Source organism: Balaenoptera acutorostrata, chromosome 14, assembly GCF_949987535.1.
Source record: "Balaenoptera acutorostrata chromosome 14, mBalAcu1.1, whole genome shotgun sequence".
In the NCBI taxonomy this organism is placed as follows: Eukaryota; Metazoa; Chordata; class Mammalia; order Artiodactyla; family Balaenopteridae; genus Balaenoptera; species Balaenoptera acutorostrata.
Window position 1 is genome coordinate 16,729,901 of NC_080077.1, and position 22,531 is coordinate 16,752,431.

At 38.3% G+C, this 22,531-nt stretch overlaps 2 protein-coding genes across 5 annotated transcripts in view; one reads left to right on the top strand and one right to left on the bottom strand.

Moving 5' to 3' along the window:
• Positions 1 to 20,864, bottom strand: part of TAB2 (TGF-beta activated kinase 1 (MAP3K7) binding protein 2) — an 84,959-nt gene extending 64,095 nt beyond the window's left edge. For 3 of the 4 annotated variants that reach the window (XM_057527947.1, XM_057527946.1, XM_057527945.1), the window contains exon 1: positions 20,726 to 20,864. The gene's annotated coding sequence lies outside the window, so the exon portion shown is untranslated. Of the gene's footprint in view, positions 1 to 19,641; positions 20,267 to 20,725 lie in introns of those variants that run through there. The other variant, XM_007196896.3, reaches the window with a different exon arrangement.
• Positions 20,644 to 21,526, top strand: LOC130704781 (uncharacterized). The gene is made up of 2 exons (XM_057528192.1): positions 20,644 to 20,966; positions 21,055 to 21,526. Exons 1-2 carry the CDS (start codon positions 20,644 to 20,646, stop codon positions 21,524 to 21,526), a joined length of 795 nt encoding a protein of 264 aa, XP_057384175.1.
• The last annotated feature ends 1,005 nt before the right edge of the window (positions 21,527 to 22,531 follow it).

Consider the following 22,531-nt stretch of genomic DNA (forward strand, 5'->3'; position numbering starts at 1 on the left):
TCTCATTTGCAAGGTTCAGAAAAATACACCAATTTACTGATTATCAAAACTCCAATAAGCAACAGAGTTAGGGCCAGAGATGTATTTGTGGCTTTCTAACTCCAGGTCCAGGGTTCCCTCCTCTATATTTTATTAATTTGATTGATTAATTACTAACTTGAATACTTACTGATCATTCTCTTCTTTAAAACTTTTCTGGTCAATACTGCATATTCTTCTAGTGTCCTAGGTTCCTTATTTTGGTACTTCTTAATGTTTGTCAAAAGGATGTATAAGTAAAAACTATGACATTTATTCTCTCACTTCTTGCTCTGGCATCTCATCTACAGTTACAGCATCATCTAGGGAGAAGCTCCTTTAAATTGTAGTTTAAGCTTTCTGTTCTACTTGATGAAACGTAAGCATTCAGAATCATAGAATTTGATGTTGAAAGGATCTTAGAGATTATTTAGTCCAACATCTTTATTTAACAGAAGAAAAATATAAAGTTCAACTCACACAAGTCAGTAGCAGAATTTGAATAAAAGTAGCAGAATTTGAATAAAAGTTTAAGACAAAATTTGCCTTTTTAAACTTATGAATCATAAAACAAATATATACATATACAGTAAACAGAAAGTAACTAAAATTTCAAGAGTAATTACTGGCCCCTGTTTCATTTTTGTTAAAGATACTTATCCATATTTCTAATATGACAATACTAATGTATGAGTCCATTTATCAAAGTAATTTTTTTAAAAAATCATGGAATGGCAATAAAGTTAAAACCTACTCAATTCTATATATTCATGCATTAATTATCTATCTTCCAGATTTTTAGAGTGAACTGGGAATCAAAATCACACCACTACCTAGCCTAATGCTTCCCACCTAGGATGATAATCATGACCTAGTCTACAAGGCAGGAACAGATACCACTAGACTGTTTGCTTAACACCACTTAGAACAGTGCCTAGTACATGTGTTAAGCACTGAAAACGTGTCAGCTACCACTGCTTCTCCACCAATTACTACTTCTGAATATATTCATATGATTATAAATATGGCCATATTAATGATTCAGCCATACAGACAAGCATCCTGTTAGAGGACCAGTACCTCACTCTTCTCCTTTGGTCTATTGTCCAAATTTTGTTCTAGTGAGCAGGGCCACAACCCTTAGTTATCTAGGAATACCTTTCCAACAACTCCCAAGCTAGAAGTACTTTAATATCTCAACATCAGAGTCTATAGGCTCTGAAAATTAACAGCTCATTTTAAAAGGAAATTATCTACTCCAACACTTCTAGACTTTTAAGCTCATTTACCCATGATACAGAATGCATGAGAAATAAAAGGGAATCTCATGTGAAGCAGGAAGATTTTTTTTCCTCTTAATTGTGCTTAAGTTTAAACTTAAACTCTTCCCCAAACTAGCTTCCCCTCTTCAACTTCCCATTTTTATCAGAAATAGCAATTTTCTTGTTAGCCTGAAAACTGAAATTACCTTAACTTTTCTCTTGCCTTCCTTTACCTTTCTCAACTGCTTCAAATTTCATCCATTTAATAACTAACGTTCCTCAAAACACAACTCCTGAGATGCTCCTCACTGGATGTTACAGTCAGTACAGTTCACAATCACTTCCACAGTTCTGAAATCTAAAAAGTTCTGAAAAGATTTTTTATGAAGCTTCATGTCAAAACTCATCTGGTAGTGGCAAAAATCTGCTTTGAACTGACGTGAAGCTACTTATAGGCTTTATTTAGCCACTTACTGTAAACATTTCCATTTTTCACTGCAGAGATACTAGGGTTTAACTACTGGGTGATGCCTCAAACCTTGCTGGGCATGTTACATAGTATACAATATATACACGTTACCTTTCTAAAATTCAAAAAATTATGAATTCCAAAACATAGCTGGCCCCAGGGTTTCAGAAAAGGTATCATAGACCTATACAATATTGTTCCAAGAATCCTAATTTAGGCACCCTATTCTTAACTTTTTTTTTGATACTTTCCCTTACACCACTCCATGCATTTCAGCCTCCGTATTTACCACCAAGTCCTATAGGTTCTTCTTTCCACATACCACAATTGCCAATTCTACTCCACTCCTACTGCTACCACACTATCCCAATCATCCAATTTCTAAATGACCAGACCCATAGTTTACCTCCCGGCCATTAAGTTCTTCCCATCTGACCCATCAAGCAGATTAAGAAAGGCTCCTATATAACCACTTAAAATATTTCACTTCTTTGCACAAGAACTTAATGAACTGGAACAGATACATAATAACAGGGTAAAGATGGTGATTGTGGGATTATAGATGAATTTTTGTTACCTTTTAAACCTTATCTATAACTGTAAGCTAAGAAGAGGTTCTCTTTTTTTTCAAACTTAATGAAGTTTTAAAAATTTCTAAATTGACATTATTTATTCTGTAATTAAACCAACACAAACAAATGAAAAATATACTAGGCCGCTCCCCTATTTATCACTTCAACTAAAATTCCTCAGTGTGGTTTTCAAGGCCTTCTCCAGTTTGGTTCTGCTAGGACTGGTATCATGGACACCCCCCTGGCCAACCCCGGCTTTTCAGTAAAAGCCAGTTTTAACGAAATATAGCTAATTATTTTTTAAAAAGAATGATTTTTAATGAGTAAAATAAATGATCACAAAGAAAATCAATTATACTGAAAAGCACAGTAATCAAGTGTTCTTTAGAACCCATATTTACGATATATTTATATATTTGCTTCTTTATTAACACTCAACACAATAAAATCCAGCAGGGGTCTAATAACAACTATAATTTTGAAGTAGTAATCTACATAAACTATACTCAGAGACAGCCACAGCAGTAAAGTAATATGAAAATATCTGTGCTTTTTTCTATTAGTAATAAAGTCACAGGTACTGCTAATACTACGGTGCTTTACTGTTTAAAATCCTAATGGAAGGAAATATTAAATTTCAGTTACAGGTTATTCGTTAGTAAAAATATACAGATTTTTTTTTTCAGGGACTCCTTTAAATCCTCTCCTCAGACCCTCTTCAGGGTTATGGAGTCTAGAGTTAAACTCTATTAAATCCACCTACTTTTATTTCCCACTAGTCCCCACAGTCAGAGAACTTCAGTCAGGCTTTGTCTGAACATGTTCAACCCTGCTTTCATTCCTGACTATGTTACTGCTCTAGCTTAGGATATCATTTCTCCACCTGGATGCTTATCAAAATCTTAACTATCTCTTCAAAAGTAATTCATGTTCTATCTCCTTTTTGAATTCTTTTTCTATTGCTTCAGCCCACATGGATCTCTCTATTCCTAGAACTCCTAATGTACCTGTGGGTCAATGCTTCATGACCCAACATGTAATTATTTTCTTATAGTTCGACTTCTTTGTCTCTTCATCCAAGGTGTAAGATCCCTGGGGACATGGGTGACATGCTTGTATACAGGACAGTGCCCACATATAATATAGGCACATAGAATGTATTCAATAAAGAAACTATTCTCAATAAACCAAGTATCAGAAGACAATTTCTTTGGGAAGTTTAAGTACCAGAAAATACATCAAGAGGACTGAAAATTCCACTAACCAGCAAAAACAGACTCATAAATTAAGCTTAATATTAATAATTCACCTCAATCGGAACCTAGATAGTCATATTATATTAAAAGCTCAGAAACTTATTTACTAGGCAGTAATGAATTCCAAGTAATAAATCAGGAACGGAGTGCTAAAGTAGGCATAAAACAATGATTCATTCAAAAAATATTTGCTAAGCATCTACTACATGCCAGGCACAATTCCAGATTCCACTGATTCAATGGTAAAAAAACAAAAAACAAAAAACAAAAAACCCCAAAACCCCCCAAAAACAATGAAAAACAAAATCAAAAACAACTCACACAAGAATTTACTATTAGGCCTTGGACTAGAACCTGGGGCTCCTGATTCTCATTATGAAGCTCTGGAACAAAAAGCTGTTTCTGTCTTTCAGAATAGGTAAAGTTGGGGTGGGAAAATGTTCTCAGAAGGCAGTAAATCATATAAAACATTATAAAGAAAAAGATTTGGAGCTATTAAAATATATATATAATCTACATAGTATATAAATATAACATTAAAATCTCTATACATAAAATCTATAAAGAAATAGATTTGGGGATAAGTTTCAATTGTCTATGTAGAATATTTATTGCCTAATGATACTAGATGAACGAGGTATTACTCTACTCATTGATTAATATTTTAATCACAAACACTTCATGAAGTTTTATTCTTCTTCAAAGAGCTCTGCCAAGTTGCCTCATTTACTTTATATAAAACTATAAAAACTTAAATACCAATATCACAGAAGTGGGGTGGGTGATAGAAGTCATGGTAGTAAATATCATTCTAAGTAATCTTTTTCATCGGAGGGAAGAGCCCAAAAGAGGAGGATAATGCGAATGTGCGTAGGAGACCAGGAACTGCTCTCCACACATTTCAATCTCTAGTGCTGTTTATGACCAAATAGAAATTACTTTTCTTAAAGGGAAGTTCTTAGACTAATAGCAATGGAATTCAGAGACTGAGTGAGTGAGTGAGGGGGAAGGATAAGTGGGTGGGCCTGGAACAAATAAACTAGTAGTCTGACAGTGCCATGCTAGTAACCTTAAGTCATCTTGCCCAAAACTCAACCCACTGCCTCCCACACAATAATATAGCTATATGTTAATTACTAATAATAGAGCACTGATTCTGAAGTTAGAAATCTCAGGGTCTTCAATTCTTTTCCTCACCATATACAATCACTGGCAAAGTTCTACTGATTACTCCCACAAATGTTTCTTGCATTAATCCCCTTTTCTAGTCTCACAACCTCCTTGTTCAGGTATCTTTTACCTGGATAATCGAAGTAACACGATAATCTCTTATCTGATGGCTTATTCCACTCTTAAGCCTTTCTAAGCTATATTTCACAGAGGTAACAAGCTTTCTAGCTCCTAAACATAGCTGGATCATGTCACTTTCCTCCCCAAGAGAGGTAAAAGATTTTGTAGAATTAGACTGTACTGAGTTTTGGTAGAAGGTGATGACATTGACCTAGGGAATAATGGAAAAGAGGTTGGGCAGGAAGAGACGAGACTTAAAGACCAAGAACTTACAACAAAGGAGTCAGAAAAGTTAGATAAAATGCAGGAAAGAATGGGATCAAGAAAGCCAAATGAAAAGAGTAATAACAATAAAGTTTTAAGTTTATTATTTTTATAATAATTTTGTAACAATGAATAGCTAACATTTATTAAGCATTTATGTATGTGCTAAGCACTGGGCCAAATGATTTATAATGCATTCACTCATTTAATGCTCTCAATAATCATGAGAGGTAGGTACCTCTGTATCAGACTCAGCTGACTACACATTGTTCTCTCCCAGAGAAAATAAGGATTATTTTATATAGCGCACCCCCCCACCCCCCCACCCCGGCCTTATTCCTCACAATGCCTAAAACAGAGCACCAAACAATTTACATTCTTACTATGTTGGTGTCAACAATACCAGAGGAAAGCCATTTTTCCTATGAATTTCATTAACATGTCATTGACTAGCACAATATATACATGTATATACAGCTATATACATACATACACGTACATAAACATACACATACAAACACACTAGGGATCTGGAAATAAAATACTATGGCTTTCAAAAATAACTCTTCTCTTGGGACTTAAATCTGAATTGGAACAGTAAAGGCTCAGGGTACTTTTGTCTTGTAAAGCTCAAAGGAGGAAAGGTAAATGAAAATCTTTTTAACTGAAGAGAAAAGAGGCTTATACCCCTACCATCTACCTGGAAATAGGGAGGACCTAGTCCTCCTAAAGGCAGATGAAAGTTACTTTCTTTTAAAATGTGTATAGGAAATTTCCTATGAGATACTACTATGGACTAAACTCTAAGCCCAGCCTACTATTTGCCATGTGTGCTCCATTCCGTACAAGAAGTCTGGGCCAACTTTAGATGATTTTGCATAAATCCACTACCACTAGGAAAAAAGAACAAATAACAAATGGCAAAATGCGTGCTTCACTGACCTTGGGTTAGTAAAGTTGCTATGTTTGGGTGCATTCTTCAGGAGTGTAATATTTGTTTGAAAGCATCAGGGTACTACTCAGAAAAGACATTTTTGACCATAACCTATACTCTGGAATCTCAAAAACTCACTTACTTTTAAAAGCAAGCAAATCTTCTAGCTTTAAACTTTAGTAGTATGTGTGTTCACTCATTCATTCACAAATATTTACATAGAGCTTAAATGTCAAGGCATTGTACTAATGCTGTAAAAACTTATTTAGTGGGAGAAACTGAAAAATAAACAGAATATTATAATAAAATATGGTAAATCCCGTGATAGGGGAAAAAAAGTGCTGAGATATTTAAATTATAAATAAGAAAAAGCATTAATCAGTTGCAACAGGAAATATCATGCCACTTAAAAAAGTATTTTCCAGAATACCTTAATATGAAGAAAACATACCTGAATGGAACTCAGAAGATCTTTTTACCAAGTCTGTAAACTGAGGCTTACCCTTTCCCTTTACCAATTTACTTCTGGCTCTAAGTCAGAAATCTAAGTCTCTCCTTGCTAGCTATTTTGCACTCCTGTTTTAAATTTTTGTTTTTGACCTGTCTCTTTGGCTATCTGTTTTATCTACAAAAGAAATGTTGCCACAGAAAGCCTTTCAGTCACTTAATAATAGTGTCAAACCCTTTTCACAATATGTATAAAGCTACTTCGTTTACAAAGATTTAGGACAAAGCTCTGAAAATTAGTAAAGCACATGTGTCTATACTACTATTATAGCCATCTACTTATCAAATAAGCATGATTAAATACACATTACAATAAATATATATCCCCCAAATTTGTCTTCCAACCACATAATTTCTGGTGCACTCAATGTGAGATAAACAACAGTGTTGATAAACAGAACCAGTCAAAATTTTCACAAAGTTCTTCACGTGCTAGGAGAATCTTGCTTTTTGCTAATAAGCCTTAAACAATGGTACAGTAAAAACAAAAAGGTTACAGGTATAATTTTTAATAACTATCACTATAATTTCTCACATATCAACTCAACTGATGACTCTCTAATTTCTATTTCTAGCCTGAATTTCTTGCTTGAATTCCATTTGCATATCAAATTACCTACTTGATAGGTCCAGTTAAGTGTCTAGTAGGCCTTTCAAAGTTAACACATCCCAAAAAAAAAAAAAACCTCTTGATTGCCCAGCCCAAACTTGTTACTTCACTGTCTTCCCCAACTCAGCCAACAACGACTCCATACTTCCAACTGCTTGGGCCAAAAATCTTGGAGTCATCCTTGACTTCTCTTTTATGCCTCAGATCCAATTCATCAACAATTCCTGCCCACCCAGGGTTTGTAATATATCCAAAGTCTGACCTCTTCACACTCTTTCCTGTTGTTACTCTGGTCTAAGCCACCATCAGCTCTCATTTGGATAACTACAATAATTTCCAATATGGCTTCCCTGTTGACATCTTTGCCCTGCTCTTATAGTTTACTCCACAAAGAGCTGCCAGAGTGAATCTTTAACAAGGAAAGTTACCTTCAGTTAACAGTTTAAAGAAGAAAAATCATATGGTCATATCAAGTGATTCTTAAACTAGGAAGAGACAGGCACCTACAAAAAACCTACAGCTAACATGTACTTAATGGTGACAGACTTCATGCTTTCCCTTAAGATCAGGAATAAGACTAGCTTGTCTGATATCACCACGTCTACTAAACACAGTATTGGAAGTACTAACCAGAGCAGTAAGGCAAGAAGAGGAAATAAAAGGCATCCAGATTGGAAAGGAAGAAATAAAACTGTCTCTATTCATAGACACATTAGAAAACCCAGTCTCCACAAAAAAACTACTAGAATTTATTAGTTTAGCAAGGTCTCAGGACAAAGGGTGAACTCATAGAAATCAACCATATTGCTATAAACTAGCAATAAACAACTGGAAACCAAAATTTAAAACACAGTATCATTTACAACTGCTCCAAAAAAAAAATGTATCTAGTTATAAATCTAGCAAAACATGTATAGAATTTGTGTGTTGGAAGCTACAAAATGCAGATGAAAGAAATCGGGCAACCTAACTATAAGGAGAGATAAACTGTGTTTATGGCTTGAAAGACTTAACAAAATAAAAATGTCAATTTTCCCCAAATTGATCTAAGGGTTTAATGCAATTCCTACCAAAATCCCAGCATGATTTTTTTACAGATTCTAAATTTTCCATGGAAAGGAAATGCAATAGTTAAAACAATTCTGAAAACGAAGAATTAAGTTAGGGAAATTTTACTACCTGGTTTTAAGACTTACCATACAGCTACAGTTATCAAGACAGTGTGGTAGTAGTACAGAGATAACCACAAAGATCAGTGGATCAGAATAGAGAATCTAGAAATAGACGCTCACAAGCACCAGCCATCTGACTTTTGACAAAGGTGCAAAAGCAATTCAATGGAGGAAGGATAATTTTTTTTAACAAGTGGTGTTGGAACAGCCGAACAATCCACAGACAAAAAGTGAACTTCAATCTAAACTTCACACCTTTATGTGAAGATGATGTAAAAATGGATCATAGATCTACATATGCAAGATGTAAAGCTTTTTAGAAAACTTTTAGAAGAAAAAAGGAGAAAATCTTTGGAACCTAAGGTTAAGCAGAGACCTCTTATTAGACTTGACAACAAAAGGCACAATTCATAAAAGAAAAAAGATAAATCAGACTTCATAAAATTTTTTTTTTCTCCACAAAAGCCCCCATTAAGAGGATGAAAAGATAAGCCACAGATCAGGAGAAGATATTTGCAAATCACATGCTTGACAAAGGGCTTGTGTCCAGAATATATAAAGAACTCACTAAACTCAACAACAAGAAAACGAACAATCCCATCAGAACATAAGCAAAAGACTTGAACAGACACTTCACCACAGAGGATATACAGACAGCAAACAAGCACATGAAAATACATTCAACATCATTAGCCATTAGGGAAATGCAAACTAAAGCTACAAAGAGATGTCACTACATATCTATTAGAATGGCTGAAATAAAAAATATACTGACAATACCAAATGCTGACAAGGATGCAGAGATCCTTGGATCCAAGGATTAGATCTCTCATATACTGCTGATGGGAATGTAAAATGGTTCAGCCACTCTGGAAAAGTGGCAGTTTCTTATAGAGTTAAACATACATTTATCATACAACAGAGCCACTGTATTTCTGGGGATTTATCCTAGAGAGATGAAAAAGTATTTTCACATAAAAACCTGTGGAAAACTGTTCACAGCAGCTTTAGTTTTAGAGCCCCAAACTGGAAACACAAAAGTCCTTCAATCAATGGCTGAACAAATTGTGGTACATCCATACAATGGTATACTTCTTAGCATTAAAATGCAATGAACTACTGATACACGAAACAACTTGGATGGATCTCAAGGGCATAACGCTCAGTGAAAAAAAGCCAATCTCAAAATATATAACACAACGCATGATTCCATTTTTATAACAATTCTCGAAGTGACAAAATTATAGTGATGGAGAACAGATGAGTGGTTGCCAAAAGGGTTAAGGCTGGGTAGCACAAAGGAGTTTCTTTGTGTGATGGAACAGATCTAGTTCTATATCCTAATTGTGATGGCTACACGAATCTACATACATGAAAATAATATAAAATTATACACACGCAACCACTAACAATTAAATCATATTCTAAGAAGTGAGAGGGGAAAAAAAGGCAAATAGCTCACGTCTTAAAATCCTTCAGTGGCTTCTAATCTCATCCTGAATACTAAAATCCTTTCTACAATCTAAAGAGCTACAAGGAAAGCACATCGGTAGATGAGAGGATCTCATCTACTCTTCTCCCGCTCTCTTAACTCCAACTACACTGGTCTTCTTGCTGTTGGAACACGGCAAGCATGCTCCTGCCTCTCTATTTAGAAAGCTCTTTCCCTTTATTACTTCACTCAGGCACCTGCTCAAATGTCATCTAATCAGAGAAGACTTCCGTGTTGCCTCCCAAATAAAATGATGTCTTCTTCCTCTTTCTCTCTCTATAGGAAGCTTAAAACCAACAAACAGAACTCAAATATCTTCCTCACCTGTTACTGCCCCTGGTATGCTCTTGTATTGATGAATGGCAGGCATTATACTATGCACTCAGGTACGCAAGCCAGGGCGTGTGTGATTACTTACTTACTTCACACTCAGTATTCTCAAATTCATCACCTACTCTTCTCCTTAATTACAGCCTTAACTCACATCTTTATCAATTCTCAAATATCAATTCTCAAATAAATGGTTATAAGGCTACCTCCAGGCCCCCACCCCCCCCGCTCTTTTTTTTTAAAACCCCTAGAACTTTTAATTAATTAATTAATTTTTTATCTTTGGCTGTGTTGGGTCTTCGTTTCTGTGCGAGGGCTTTCTCTAGTTGCGGCAAGCGGGGGCCACTCTTCACCGCGGTGCACGGGCCTCTCACTGTCGCGGCCTCTCTTGTTGCGGAGCACAGGCTCCAGACGTGCAGGCTCAGTAGTTGTGGCTCACGGGCCTAGTTGCTCCGCGGCATGTGGCATCTTCCCGGACCAGGGCTCGAACCCGTGTCCCCTGCATTGGCAGGCAGATTCTCAACCACTGCGCCACCAGGGAAACCCACCCCCGCTCTTTTCTAAATATTCTCTACAGCCATCAGAAACTGCACTGCAGCCAGAGAAATCTTTCTAGAATGTTAATTTAAACATTCCATCATTTATGGGATGAAGTCAAATCTACTTTACAGAGCATACAAGTATTTTCATGCTCTTTCTTCTCATTTTCCACCTCACTTCCAATTAACCCACCACTGGTACCTAATGCACTGTGGAACTATTCACAGTACTGAATAGGTGTGGACTTTCCTACCTCCATCCTTTATGCATGTTGTTCTCTCTGACTGCAATGGCCTCTCTTCTCCCAACTTGTCCTCCTCTTCCTTGCCTATCTGACACAGATTGTGTCACCCTTCCTATGAAGAATTCCCTCTTATATCCCTCCTTCCCTCACTGAGTCAGCCACTCCCTCCTGTAGATTCCTAAAGTGTTTTATGTCTAACCTTGTCACTGCATTTGCTAGTGTTAGTATACTATTGATAGCTTGTATACCTGTCCCTTGAGGGCAAGAACAATATGTTAGTCATCTTTCCAATCCCATCACCTAGCAAAATACCTGGCACACAGCAGGACTCAAAACTAATTCAAAACTACTGGATAGGTGAATTAGGTTGACCAATAAAGAAGGTAGAGATGAGGCATGGTGAAAGAATGAGTCAGGCAAGATTTTTTGGGTTAGCTATTTTGTACAGGTATATCATAGAAGCCATATGAAACAAACTCTATGGAGTTTCTTTCTATTCTTTTGGTCGTGTGATACCCTATAGAAATTGAAGTACTGATTCCGTAGCTTGGTTTGGCTAAGATCACCAGTTCACTTTTCCCATGAACCAGTTACCTTCCTCAAAAGAGTACTTCTTGTTCCATTCACAGAGCTACAGCAACGGCTCTGAACAGTCATCCTGTAAATTCATGCCATTGTTCATGAGGGGAAAATCTCATGAAGAGAATGAGGATGTCTCACTCAGGCCAAGAACCACCTCAGCTAGAAAAATCTCAAAAAAGAAAAAGAAAAATCAAGCCCAACGAATACATGTCAATACATTTTCATATGTAAAGAAGCAGAATTGGCTTTGTGGAAATGGAAATTTTTTTTTTTGAAACCCCACTTCCACATGTTTATTTTTCCATTTCCTTAGAAAATCATCATAAAGTAGCAAACAGTGCTTAGTCAAGTACAGTTCAGGTATATGCTAGCCACAAGGTAAACAGCAAGTTACTCTCAATGCAAACACACAGTACCTGTATTTTTACCAACTTTTGTTTGTCAATGATCCCTTAGATACCTTGAGTACTTTTACTCTTCAATTCTAGTAACTACTTAACTGTGATGCCTACATGCATCTGCTTGAGTTCCAAAGAGTAGACGCCCATGTTTGTCAGGTCACTAACAGTCTTTTAAAAATTAACCAAGCAATTATACCACAATATGTGCTCAATGAATTAAAATGGAACACACACTCTGTTCTGAAGCCTTTTTAAAAAGCAAATTTTCTTGCCTATATTGCTATCTTCTCTGTTACTATTTTCTAGTGATAACTTAGCACCAATAAAAGCTGATGAACAGAAAATGTTTGTATAAGCATCACTATATAATACAAACTGTATTATTAGGTTAAAATATTACTTATACAAATAGCAATTAATACTAATTAGTACAGCAAAATATTCTACAACAATCACCAGTTCACTCAATGAATTAAGATAAAAAAACTTTTAGGAAAACTCAAAGCAAAAAATCACAGTTAACCCAGTAATGAACATCAGGAAATTTAGCACTGTATCTTTTTTGAATGTGAAATATGGACACAGAAAAGAATACTATTAAAATAATTGAAAAAATATTAACTAGCAATTTAAAACAAAAAAATTACAAAGGTCACCTTATACAGATAAAGTGGTATATGTTTTATAGTATTATATTTAAGCTCATATATTTTCAGTGTTTTCAAAATCTGATCCATGACAATTTTCTAATGCTTTTCATAAAAAAACCTAAATTATGGGTTGTGAACTAATTTCAAATTAAAAATGTGGGCTTTTTCACAGGAACAGATAAGAAAAATACAAACAATTAATAATTTGCATGTTTATTTTGTAATTAAAAAAATAATGGTGATGTTTTATTTCACCCTTGGTCTGAAGAGGTACAGTAAATTAAACAATATAGAAGTTATCTCCCTTTTATTCTACTTTTTGGGGAAAATGAATTGAACAGGTATTCTGAACGAAAAACCTAACAAAGATAAATTCCAAATGTAAGATTACCTCCCATTATTTGAGCTACATGTCTACTAGAAAAAATAATTCACCTTGTTCTGTTTGAAAGATTAATACTTTTTGAAACTGAGCTTCGCTAAATAGAAGCTAATATTGATATAAGAAAGTTACAGGGAAGAAAATCTGCCTCAAAAAGCATAGGATATATCAGACATTTTGACTACTACTTATTGATGTCTACTAAGTTCAGGTAAGTACTGTGCTAGGTAACATAAATACAGAGCTAGCTAACATAAGAAACGCAGATAATGTAGTTAAAACTACCATGCAAGGTAGGTATTATTATACCTATGTATTTTTCTAAAGAAAAGTCCTAGACTCAAAGAGTTTGAGTGATTAGCCTAAGATCACAAAGCTATAGTTAGTAATAGAACTCACATTTGAACTTGGGCTCATCTGACTTTAAAGACCAGGTCTTTTCTTATCATACGTCACAGATTCCCAACAGGATAAAATTAAGATGTTTAGTTAAAAGGGTGGAGGTTGACAAGTTGACAAGTTAACAGAGACCAACTCAAACTCAAAAGTAGTATTTTCTTCAGCAGCTGAGAGAATTAAAACTAGGTAAACTCCCTTCTACTCCTATTTTCCCAGTTCATATCAGAATGATTGTTTTTGTTGATTTCTCTGACTAAACAAAACTTGCCTGGTGTGAGAACTGTGTTCAGCAAGGTCAAATTGCAGATTTCAAGTTTTCATTTGTATTGGCAAGTATTTCCTCCCATTGATAGGGAATGGAAAATCATTCTGCTGAACTGCCATTGGCTCTACACTAATGAAACAAGCAGTATCTGGCCTGCCTGACTGGCAAACCGACAGGAAGCAAACTTGTGATGTGCTCCATTTTGCTAACACTAAAAAGGTTAACATTAAGATATTATGGGTCAAAATAAGTTTTCCTTAATATAAATGTTAGAGTAAAACTTTAAACATTAAAACTCAAAAGAAGAGTATTATTTAATAATTCAGATGAAAGTATAGTTAATAAACCAAAGAATAAAAAGAATTTACTAACTGAAAATTTACTCTTTTTGTGCACTTTTTTTCCCTCAATAATTCACTGTCATCTGTTATTCTCCCAGAACCTGTCTTCTGCACTAGCCAAACAGACAAGTTAAATGGTCAGAATCAACCCCCAGAAACTCTGAAGTTTTTGATGGTAGCACTAATCTCTATAATATACCTCGGAATGTGGCATTGCTTTTGACTTACTATTTTGGCAAGCTTGGGCAGGGGCTGGTTGCAGAGACCACGAATTTTCTTTAACAGAGTAATTCTTTTGAATCATTTTATTAAAAACAATCAGCATTCATATATTTCCACCAGAATCTTTTAAATTCTACACTTCTTTACTCTTGCTTCTCTTCTCTGTCTCTCTCTGCAGGACCATTCCAACCTCTACTTTATTATTTGGCTTCTGAGGCTTGTACCAGGACTGTTTTTGGTTTTTCTTCTTAGGTGAAACAAGAATGCCATTTTCTTTAACAAGGCAATTAAAATACTACAAATTCTTAAAATGCCCTGGTCTATGTTGTACCTATTTGTGGATAAATCAGACTGACTTTCTTTCTGAAGCCACTCAAACTGACACCCTGTAGTAGTATCCCTTTCCAGTGGTAGGTTGTTACAGTTCAAAACAAACAAACAAACAAACAAACAAACAAAAACCCCCAAGAGTATAAAAATATCCAATTGTAGATATTTCTATCTCATTTTTAAAACAGTATTGTGTCATACCAAGTTTAAAAATTAAGCAATTTGTTTCTATACATCTTCAAGGGGAATTTTTTTAAAAGCCAAGAAATATTTTGCATAAATGACTAAAGATCTTAGAACTTAAGGGAAGTCTTCAGTTTTAGGAAAGCTAAAATTATTATTCATTAGGCAGAGAATAACTTGCTACAGAACAGGAAAAAGCTTACTGGTGCTAAGATTCAAACATCTGAAAAATGGTTACTGTTAAAGTAGGGTAGGGTGGGGTGGGATGTTTTCCCTTTTCCATGAAAACACCAATATTCCCCACATCACAGGAATGTAAGAAAGTGACTGAGCCATTTAATCCATAATGTCAGTATAAATGTACAGTTGCACTGAAATTGCCTTAAAGAGGTAAGACAAACTTGTCTTTTAAAGGCTGGTTAAGAGCACATAATTATATATGAATTATTTTTTCTACTCTGCTTTTAAAAATTTCTATTCACTTTTTCACTTTAATGTCAACAACTTCATAGGAATAGGTTAATGAATACTAATTTAGCTGCAAATAATTTCTTTCTTTTCTTCCTTTTAAGTTCTAGGATGTTTTTTCAAACTTTTGGCTAGATTCAAAAAAATAGCATTCAGAAGACTTTGTGTGATATCTGAGTCTGTGCTTAAAACTAGAGATTCAAAGACTTAAGTCCAGTGCAAACACTTTTCAAAATCAGAAGGTGCTTACTACCAAAAAGAGTTGTGATACACAGGAAAACTACCACTAAGAGCCATTCAGCACTGAACACACAGTATTTCTTGAGCTCCTTAAGTACAGGCCAGGCACTGAAGATATGGTGAAGTCAAGACTGAAAGGAAAATAAGACACAGTCTGTCCTTGAGACAATTTAGTGATTTCCCAGGCTAAAAATGAAAAACAAATATTGCAATTTGATTGACTATTCCACTCTTTCTTCAAAAAACTTATCCACAATTTGCATTACTTTCTCTTCATAGAAGTTTTCCTTAATACTTTGTGAATTCTCTGAATTACCCCTTTTCACACAATAAAGGTATAATAACTAGTGACAAAGCGAACATTTATTGAATACGTAAACTGTACTAAATGTTTCACAAGTACTTCCATGAACTGGGATCTTATACGATATTTTTATCTACTTGTCAAAATGCTGAAATCCACATCATCAAGATATGTCACGTTTCCTCATCATAAAGACTAGGTTTACTCCTGACAGCATATTGACTAGATAACATGTGCAAATGCTCCAGAAAGTATTAGTGACCATAAATTACAGTTGAGTTTTAATTAACCTTATTCTATCAGAGAAGAGTGCTTTAGTTGTTCAAATAAACTGTGTATTAAACAATGTCCCCCATAGTGCTATGAAAGCTTCTTGGAAGGGTTACCAACATCAACTATTTTGTTTTACAACAGAACTCCAGATAAGCAAGAGACAAAAAAGTTGCAGTTTACTGAGCCCCTTCTATATATCAGATAATTCACACAAAATGTATAATTTGTCATCACAACAAACCTATAGGTATTCTACTCCTTTTACAGAGAAGAAAACAAGCTCAGAGAGGCTGAGAAATTGTAGTTGGCCCCAAATCACAAAGCTAGTAAGTGGCAAACCAGGATTCAAACCAGGATAGCAGACTCCAAATTTTCTATTGAGCCACAATGCAGCTTTCTGAAGCACTAACAATAGGAAACCACTATTAACTAAAACTCTGAAGTACAAACATAATGTTGTTCCCAAGTTATGAAGTATATTTCTAAAAAAAGTTTCTTATTGGAGTATAGTTGATTCACAATGTTGTGTTAGTTTTGAAGTATATTCTTAAAGAAAAAAATTTATGTATGGAAGTTTTTGTTTTTGAAATCAAAGATAATATCCACTATGCAGTTTTTAAAAGAGCAAATATGCAATGTCTGTTCCCCAACCTCCTGTTCTGTTTTACTTTTCTCCACAGTACTTTTTTCTCCCAGACACGCTTGATTTTACTCATTTATTATATCTTCCACTACTAAAATGTAAACTATATGAGGACAGAAATTTTGTCTATGTTATCCACTGCTGCCATCTCCAATATCTCAAAGAACCCTGTGCTCAATAAATATTTGTGAAACGACAGAAACCTTGGCACTTAGTAGGTATTCAATAAATATTAGTTTCTCTTTCTTTTACTATGCAGGAAACACTAAAAAGGTTAATGTTAAGATATTAAAGGTCTAAAGAAATTTACCACTCCCTTGATACCAAATTTTGAACTGAAACAGATTATCAGAAATCCAATAGAATTTCTTGTTCAAGTTTTACATTAAAAACGTTGAGGCAAATCAAAAAGATACATTCGGCAAAGCCTCATTTATAAAGCACTGTCAGGAGATACGGGGGTCTACATGAATTGTACTTTGAACAAAGCACTTTTAAGTGGCAAAACTTTAATCAATTTTCACAGAGATCTTTTACTGATATTAATATTCGCAATTTTGCTTTGTGGCAATTCTGACTTGGATCTCCTTCTAAAACATCAACTTCTCAGCTGACGCATCTTACTGTGCTTTTAACAGTAGCCCATTCCTTCTGAGGATTAAGAAATTAGAAACTAAGCATACTTTGTAAAATGAGTCAATAAAAATCAAAGTGAAAAGCCTAAGTGAAATCCATAACTTTAACGCTAGAAGGCTAGTAGTAAACTTAGTACCAAACATTGTGTTTTGAGGGATGGAATACTTAGAAAATGAAGAAAAAGACAGCCATTCTTAATCTCTGACTCTTATCAAGATCATAGGCGAGTTTAGCAGTTAACTAAAGGGAATGTAAAAAGTACAGTACTGGCCACCCCTGAGTACTTACTCAGGGATTTTAGATTTCTGATTAAGTAAATGTCCTTGATTTTTAGGGTCGGAATCATAAAAAAATGAAATGTTAAAATATTATAAGTATTTTGGAAATATGAGCCAGAGGCAAATAAATATGAACATGCATACGTTTAGATTTCATACAATTTCAAAGTCTCCAAATCCTTACCATCTTAATACAGAGGACTTAAAATAAAATGACATATAGACTGTGAGAGTCTACCAAAAGATTCAGCCCAAACCTCCTTAGAATCGTTCAGCATGATCATCTTCCTGTGCTTGGCACCCACCACTGCCCACATCTCCATTTTCCTAGTTGCCTAAAACTGTTCATCTAATCCTCTACTAGCATCTTGTCCCCTAGCTTCTCCTCCTTATTACTGTTTTGCCCCATTTTCACATTTGCCTCTGTTATTCCCTCATAATCCTTCTATTTTATAGAGTCCCAATCTTAGATGCACCAAATAAAGATGACATAAGTGAAACAACGGAAAAGTGCTACTACTGTTCTCTTCTGGGTCATAGGAGCGTGGCCAGGTAGAGATATAATGAAATTGAAGCTTTTCTGAATTACAGTTTAACTTACAAACTTTGTATGTTGTAAAGATTATCAGGAACTTTTCTTCAAAACATCTATAACAAGGTAAACATTGCCTTTTAAATACGTTGATAACCATTAAAAAATACACTTTTAGTCTTGATGAATTTATACAACTAAAAAAAATGCTGTTTCAGAAAATTCAAACGTTCCTCATGGGACTTTTTGGCACGAAACTCACAAAGTTTCATGTAAGTGGTGCCCATCACACCCATTTTGCAAAATGCCATATGTTCATAGATACATATGTAGATTTCATCCTCAACAGTATTTTGAGAAAAGAATTTTCCCTACAGAGAAAACTACAGAAGTAGAATAAATTTTTATTTCTGTCAAGACACAAGACTAATCATGTTAAGACACTTACCCAAGTATAACGTGTTACTAATACTAAAGAAGCAATTCTCAATAATAACGTAACTGGGGATCTGAGTAGTGTGCCCACTTAACTCTGCAGAGTTTAAAAACCTCCTGATTTCATTAGATGCAATAACTGTATGCAAGTTTTAAACAATATCACTAGCTGAAGGCAAGCGCTTCTTTCCAGTAAAGAGAGGACCAAATATAGGTGTTATTTCAATCAAATCAGATTAAGTTAAAACTTATTTTTCAGGAAATTTGTATCAGATGAGACTGATCATTTACCCACTTCTTAACAAGTTAGAAAAAGCACAGGTTCTACTATGCGACAGTTCACTAAAGAGGGCTGAACCGCTTGCATTTCATCAGTGTCCCCTGAGAATACTTTTGAACTCAAGAAAAGGTATTCCACGTGCCCAACAGGAAAATGAAATAACGGAGTGTATTCAGTGGACGACTTACTCATCTAATTAACGCATTCAACTTTCAGTTGATCCTTTAAAGATTTAATTCTTAAGCACCCTCTATTAGAAACTGATTATATTTAAGGGGAAAAAAAACCCAACAGAAGTTCTGAATCACTGGAATTTTTGTTCTATTTCCTGTTAACACACTGATAGTGCCATCATTCAATATATTCGTTCCAGACACGTTTTTTCAAAGCTATTGAATCCTTTTTAAACTTGGCCTTATTTTAATTTGTAACTCATTTATCTGACAATTCTTCCCATTGTTTCTAATTTAAGTGCTCAGTCAAAGCTTACAGTGAGATGAAGAGCATGTCTGTCTTTATTAGAAAATGCAGTGGTTTCAAAATCTAAAGTTTCAAACTGTCAGGGTTTAAAACCAATCACGACTTCACTGTTCCAAGGAATTCAAAGATATTTTTTAAAAGGTGTCAATACTCTGCTACTGTACGAAGAGTGTGGTAAGCAGCAGCAGTGTAAAAACTGAAAGCAAAATTGTATTCCATGCCCACCAAAATTCCCGGCCAAATCTGAAATTGCATAATGAGCAACGTACTCTTTAAGAGTGAGCTAAAGCACAAACGAATTCCTCTTATAAAATGCGAATCAACCTGACCCTAAAGTTCAACACTTTACAAACTTACCTAAAACAGACAAAATGGATGCAAAAGTATCTGCTTCACTGTTGCCTCAAATACGACCTTAGTGTTCAAGAACTTTCCAATGAAGAGAGGCACTCAAAACAGCCTCGCACTGGGGACCCCGAAACGCATGAACTCCTGAGAAACCCCCGTGAAGCTGCAAATTCCCTCCACTCTCCTGGAAACCCCGCTTATCAGAAACATTTGAAGAATTCCTCCACGACAATTAAGCTGACTTGAAGAATGGAAACCGAACATCGCAAATATACTATATATGGAATGAAACATGGCCAAACGCATAGATACGAAGCCACACGGGCTCCGCCACTCTGCTATACTACCCCGCCCGAGCAGCCGTACAGCATCAGCAACGGGAAGATACACCTGTCACCTGTTCAGCGATACCCAGACCCTTTCAGCCTCCCGGCCCCAACCCCAATCTTAGGGTTTGAGGTTGACGGGACAGAAAGCTAGAACTATCCTCTGAAATCTAAGGGCCACACACTCACAGCGGGGCTGCTCCCCACTTCCAGAAGGCTGCAGAAAACCCACATCGGAAAAGGAACCACGCTCTCCCCTCGACCTCCACGTAACTCCCTCGATCTCTCCCCGCAACACCCTCGCCCCTAAGTCATCCCTCTTCGGGCCACGGCTCCCCCAGAGGAGATCTCCGTCCCCCCCGCCCAGCCCCCCATATCTCACACATGCCAAAGGGGCGGGCCGGGGGCACCCGTGCAGGCAAGGGCCCTCCCCGCCCCCGGCACCCTCCCCCACCCGGGGCTCTCCCCGGCGCCCGACTCCAATGAATCTCCCCCTCCCCCTACACACTTCGTCCCGGGAGCCCAGGCCGGGCCCGATGCTCCCCACCCCCGCCCGGTCTGGAGGACTTGGGGGGCCTCCCTCTCTGCCTCGCCACTGGGGAAGGAAGGAGGCGGAGGGAGGAAGAGCGAGAGGAAGAAGCGGACGCCCCGCAAGGGCCTCGCGAGTCGGCAGAGTCCCTTTCAGATGAAGGGGGGGGGGTGCGGGGAGCTGAGGGGAGAGCCGGGATTGGGGATCCCGCCGAGGCCCGGCAGCGCTGTCCGCTTACCCTTCGCCGCCGCCGCTTCCCCCTCCTCCTCCTCGGCCGCCGCCGCCGCCTCTCCCACTACGGCAGCCGTCTCCACCGTCGCCGCCGCCGCCTCCACCACCACAGCCGCCGCCAGCGCCGCCGCCGCCTCCAATTCCACCCGGCAGGGGGGACACCTCAGCCCTCCCTCCCTCCCCGCTCAGCCCCTCCGATCGGCCGCCGCCGCCAACTCCCTCCGGCTGCCGCTGCCGCCGCCGCCGCCGCCGCTCGTGGCTGAGGGGGAGGGGAGGGGGGTCGGGTTGGGTCGCCCCGCCGGCGGCTACTGCAGATCAAAAACGATGGCTGGGTAGTGTCGCCTCTCCCCGCTCCTCGGCTCCAGCTCGCTCGGCCTCCCTACCTCCTTCGGCCCCCACCCCCCTCGCGCTTGCTTGCCCTCCCCCCACCCCCCCAGCTCTCGCTCGCTCTCGCCGCGGCTCCGCCAGTCCAGTGCAAATCAAAATACTGTCACACAATATGGCGGCGCGGCCGCCGGCAAACACCGCGAGATCTGTGGGCGCTGCTGAGGCGGCGGCTGTGACGAGGCCTCCCCCAGTCGGGCGGCGGGGGAGCGGTCGGCGGCGGTGGCGGCGGCGGCGGCGCGGAGATGCTCTTTCTCCGCCCTGCACCCCTCCCCCGACTCTCGCAGACTCCACACCCGTCTTGCGAAGGCTGAAGGGAGAACGCTGCCCGGCCGTGCGGACTGGCGCGGGCCGCCGCCGGGGCCGTGCTAGAGGGGCCGCCGAGGCAAACGGCCCGAGGAGGGCCCGGGATCCTACTTTTTAAGTTTTATCCCTGCCGCCGTTACTTGGAGGGTGTGTGTGTGTGGAGAGAAAGAGCAGGTTTACCCTTCAACGGGGGCCGATAGCAGTTTGAGTTGAAAGGAGAAAAGAGCTCCCCGCGGCTCGGCCCGTCCGGAAGCGGGCGGCGGGACCAGTGGGCCTGCTGGCCTCGCCGCGCGGGGAGGGGGCTTCGAGCTCCGGGCGGGGGGCGGACCCGATGCCGCGGCACTGCAGCCGCCCCGCGCCTTCCCCGGGCCCGGGCCGCCGAGGGCGGCAGGTGGGCCTGCGGCGGAGGCGGGTGTGCGGCCGCTGCGGGGCGGGGACACACCCCTTTGGAGGCGGGCGGCGCCGAGAGCCGCTGGCTGACGCGGGTGACCAGAGCGGGAGACCAGAGTCGTCCCGAGAGTGTGCGGGACACGTCCTAGAAGGCTCGGAACTCGCAGCTTCGAGTTTGGAAAAAAATGTCGGGCTCTGAGTCTTCTTGAGCGCTGGAAAGAAAAAACCAGTGTAAATGATGCAAGGGTTTTGTTATTGCGATTTTATTTAAATTGCACGTTCCTAGAAGTCCTAGAAGCAGAGCCAAAGACACTTTAACTTGGGGTGGGGGGAGGAGGCGAAGGAAAGACTTCTGTTTCTATCTTAAAGAAATATTTGTTTAATTTCCCCCTAAAATGAAACGTGTTTAACACTCACACGTTTCTCACAATGTAAGATATTTATTTAAACATTCTAGCGCTTTAATGGTGTCCAAAACACTACAATTTTTTTTTTGTCCATTTCTCTGCCAGTTTTTTCCTTGAAACAATTCTTACTCCCCAGAAAAATCCTGAAGGAGCATTTTTATTTTTCTATTTCCAGTGTGAGCGCTGTAGTTACAGCGAGAGCCTTTAAACACACACACACACACCCCCAAAACAAAACAAAAATCTCTTAAGAAGTACAGGCTTCTCTCCGGTTAAGGTACTTTTGCCAGTTCTTTTCCCCTCACTCATCATTTAAAAATACCTGA

Bases quoted from the DNA above. Each gene is read 5' to 3' on its own strand.
- LOC130704781 (XM_057528192.1), top strand. From the start codon at position 20,644: ATGAAGGGGGGGGGGTGCGGGGAGCTGAGGGGAGAGCCGGGATTGGGG. The intron at 20,967-21,054 runs GCCGCTCGTGGC...ATGGCTGGGTAG, and splicing joins CCGCTGCCGCCGCCGCCGCC to TGTCGCCTCTCCCCGCTCCT.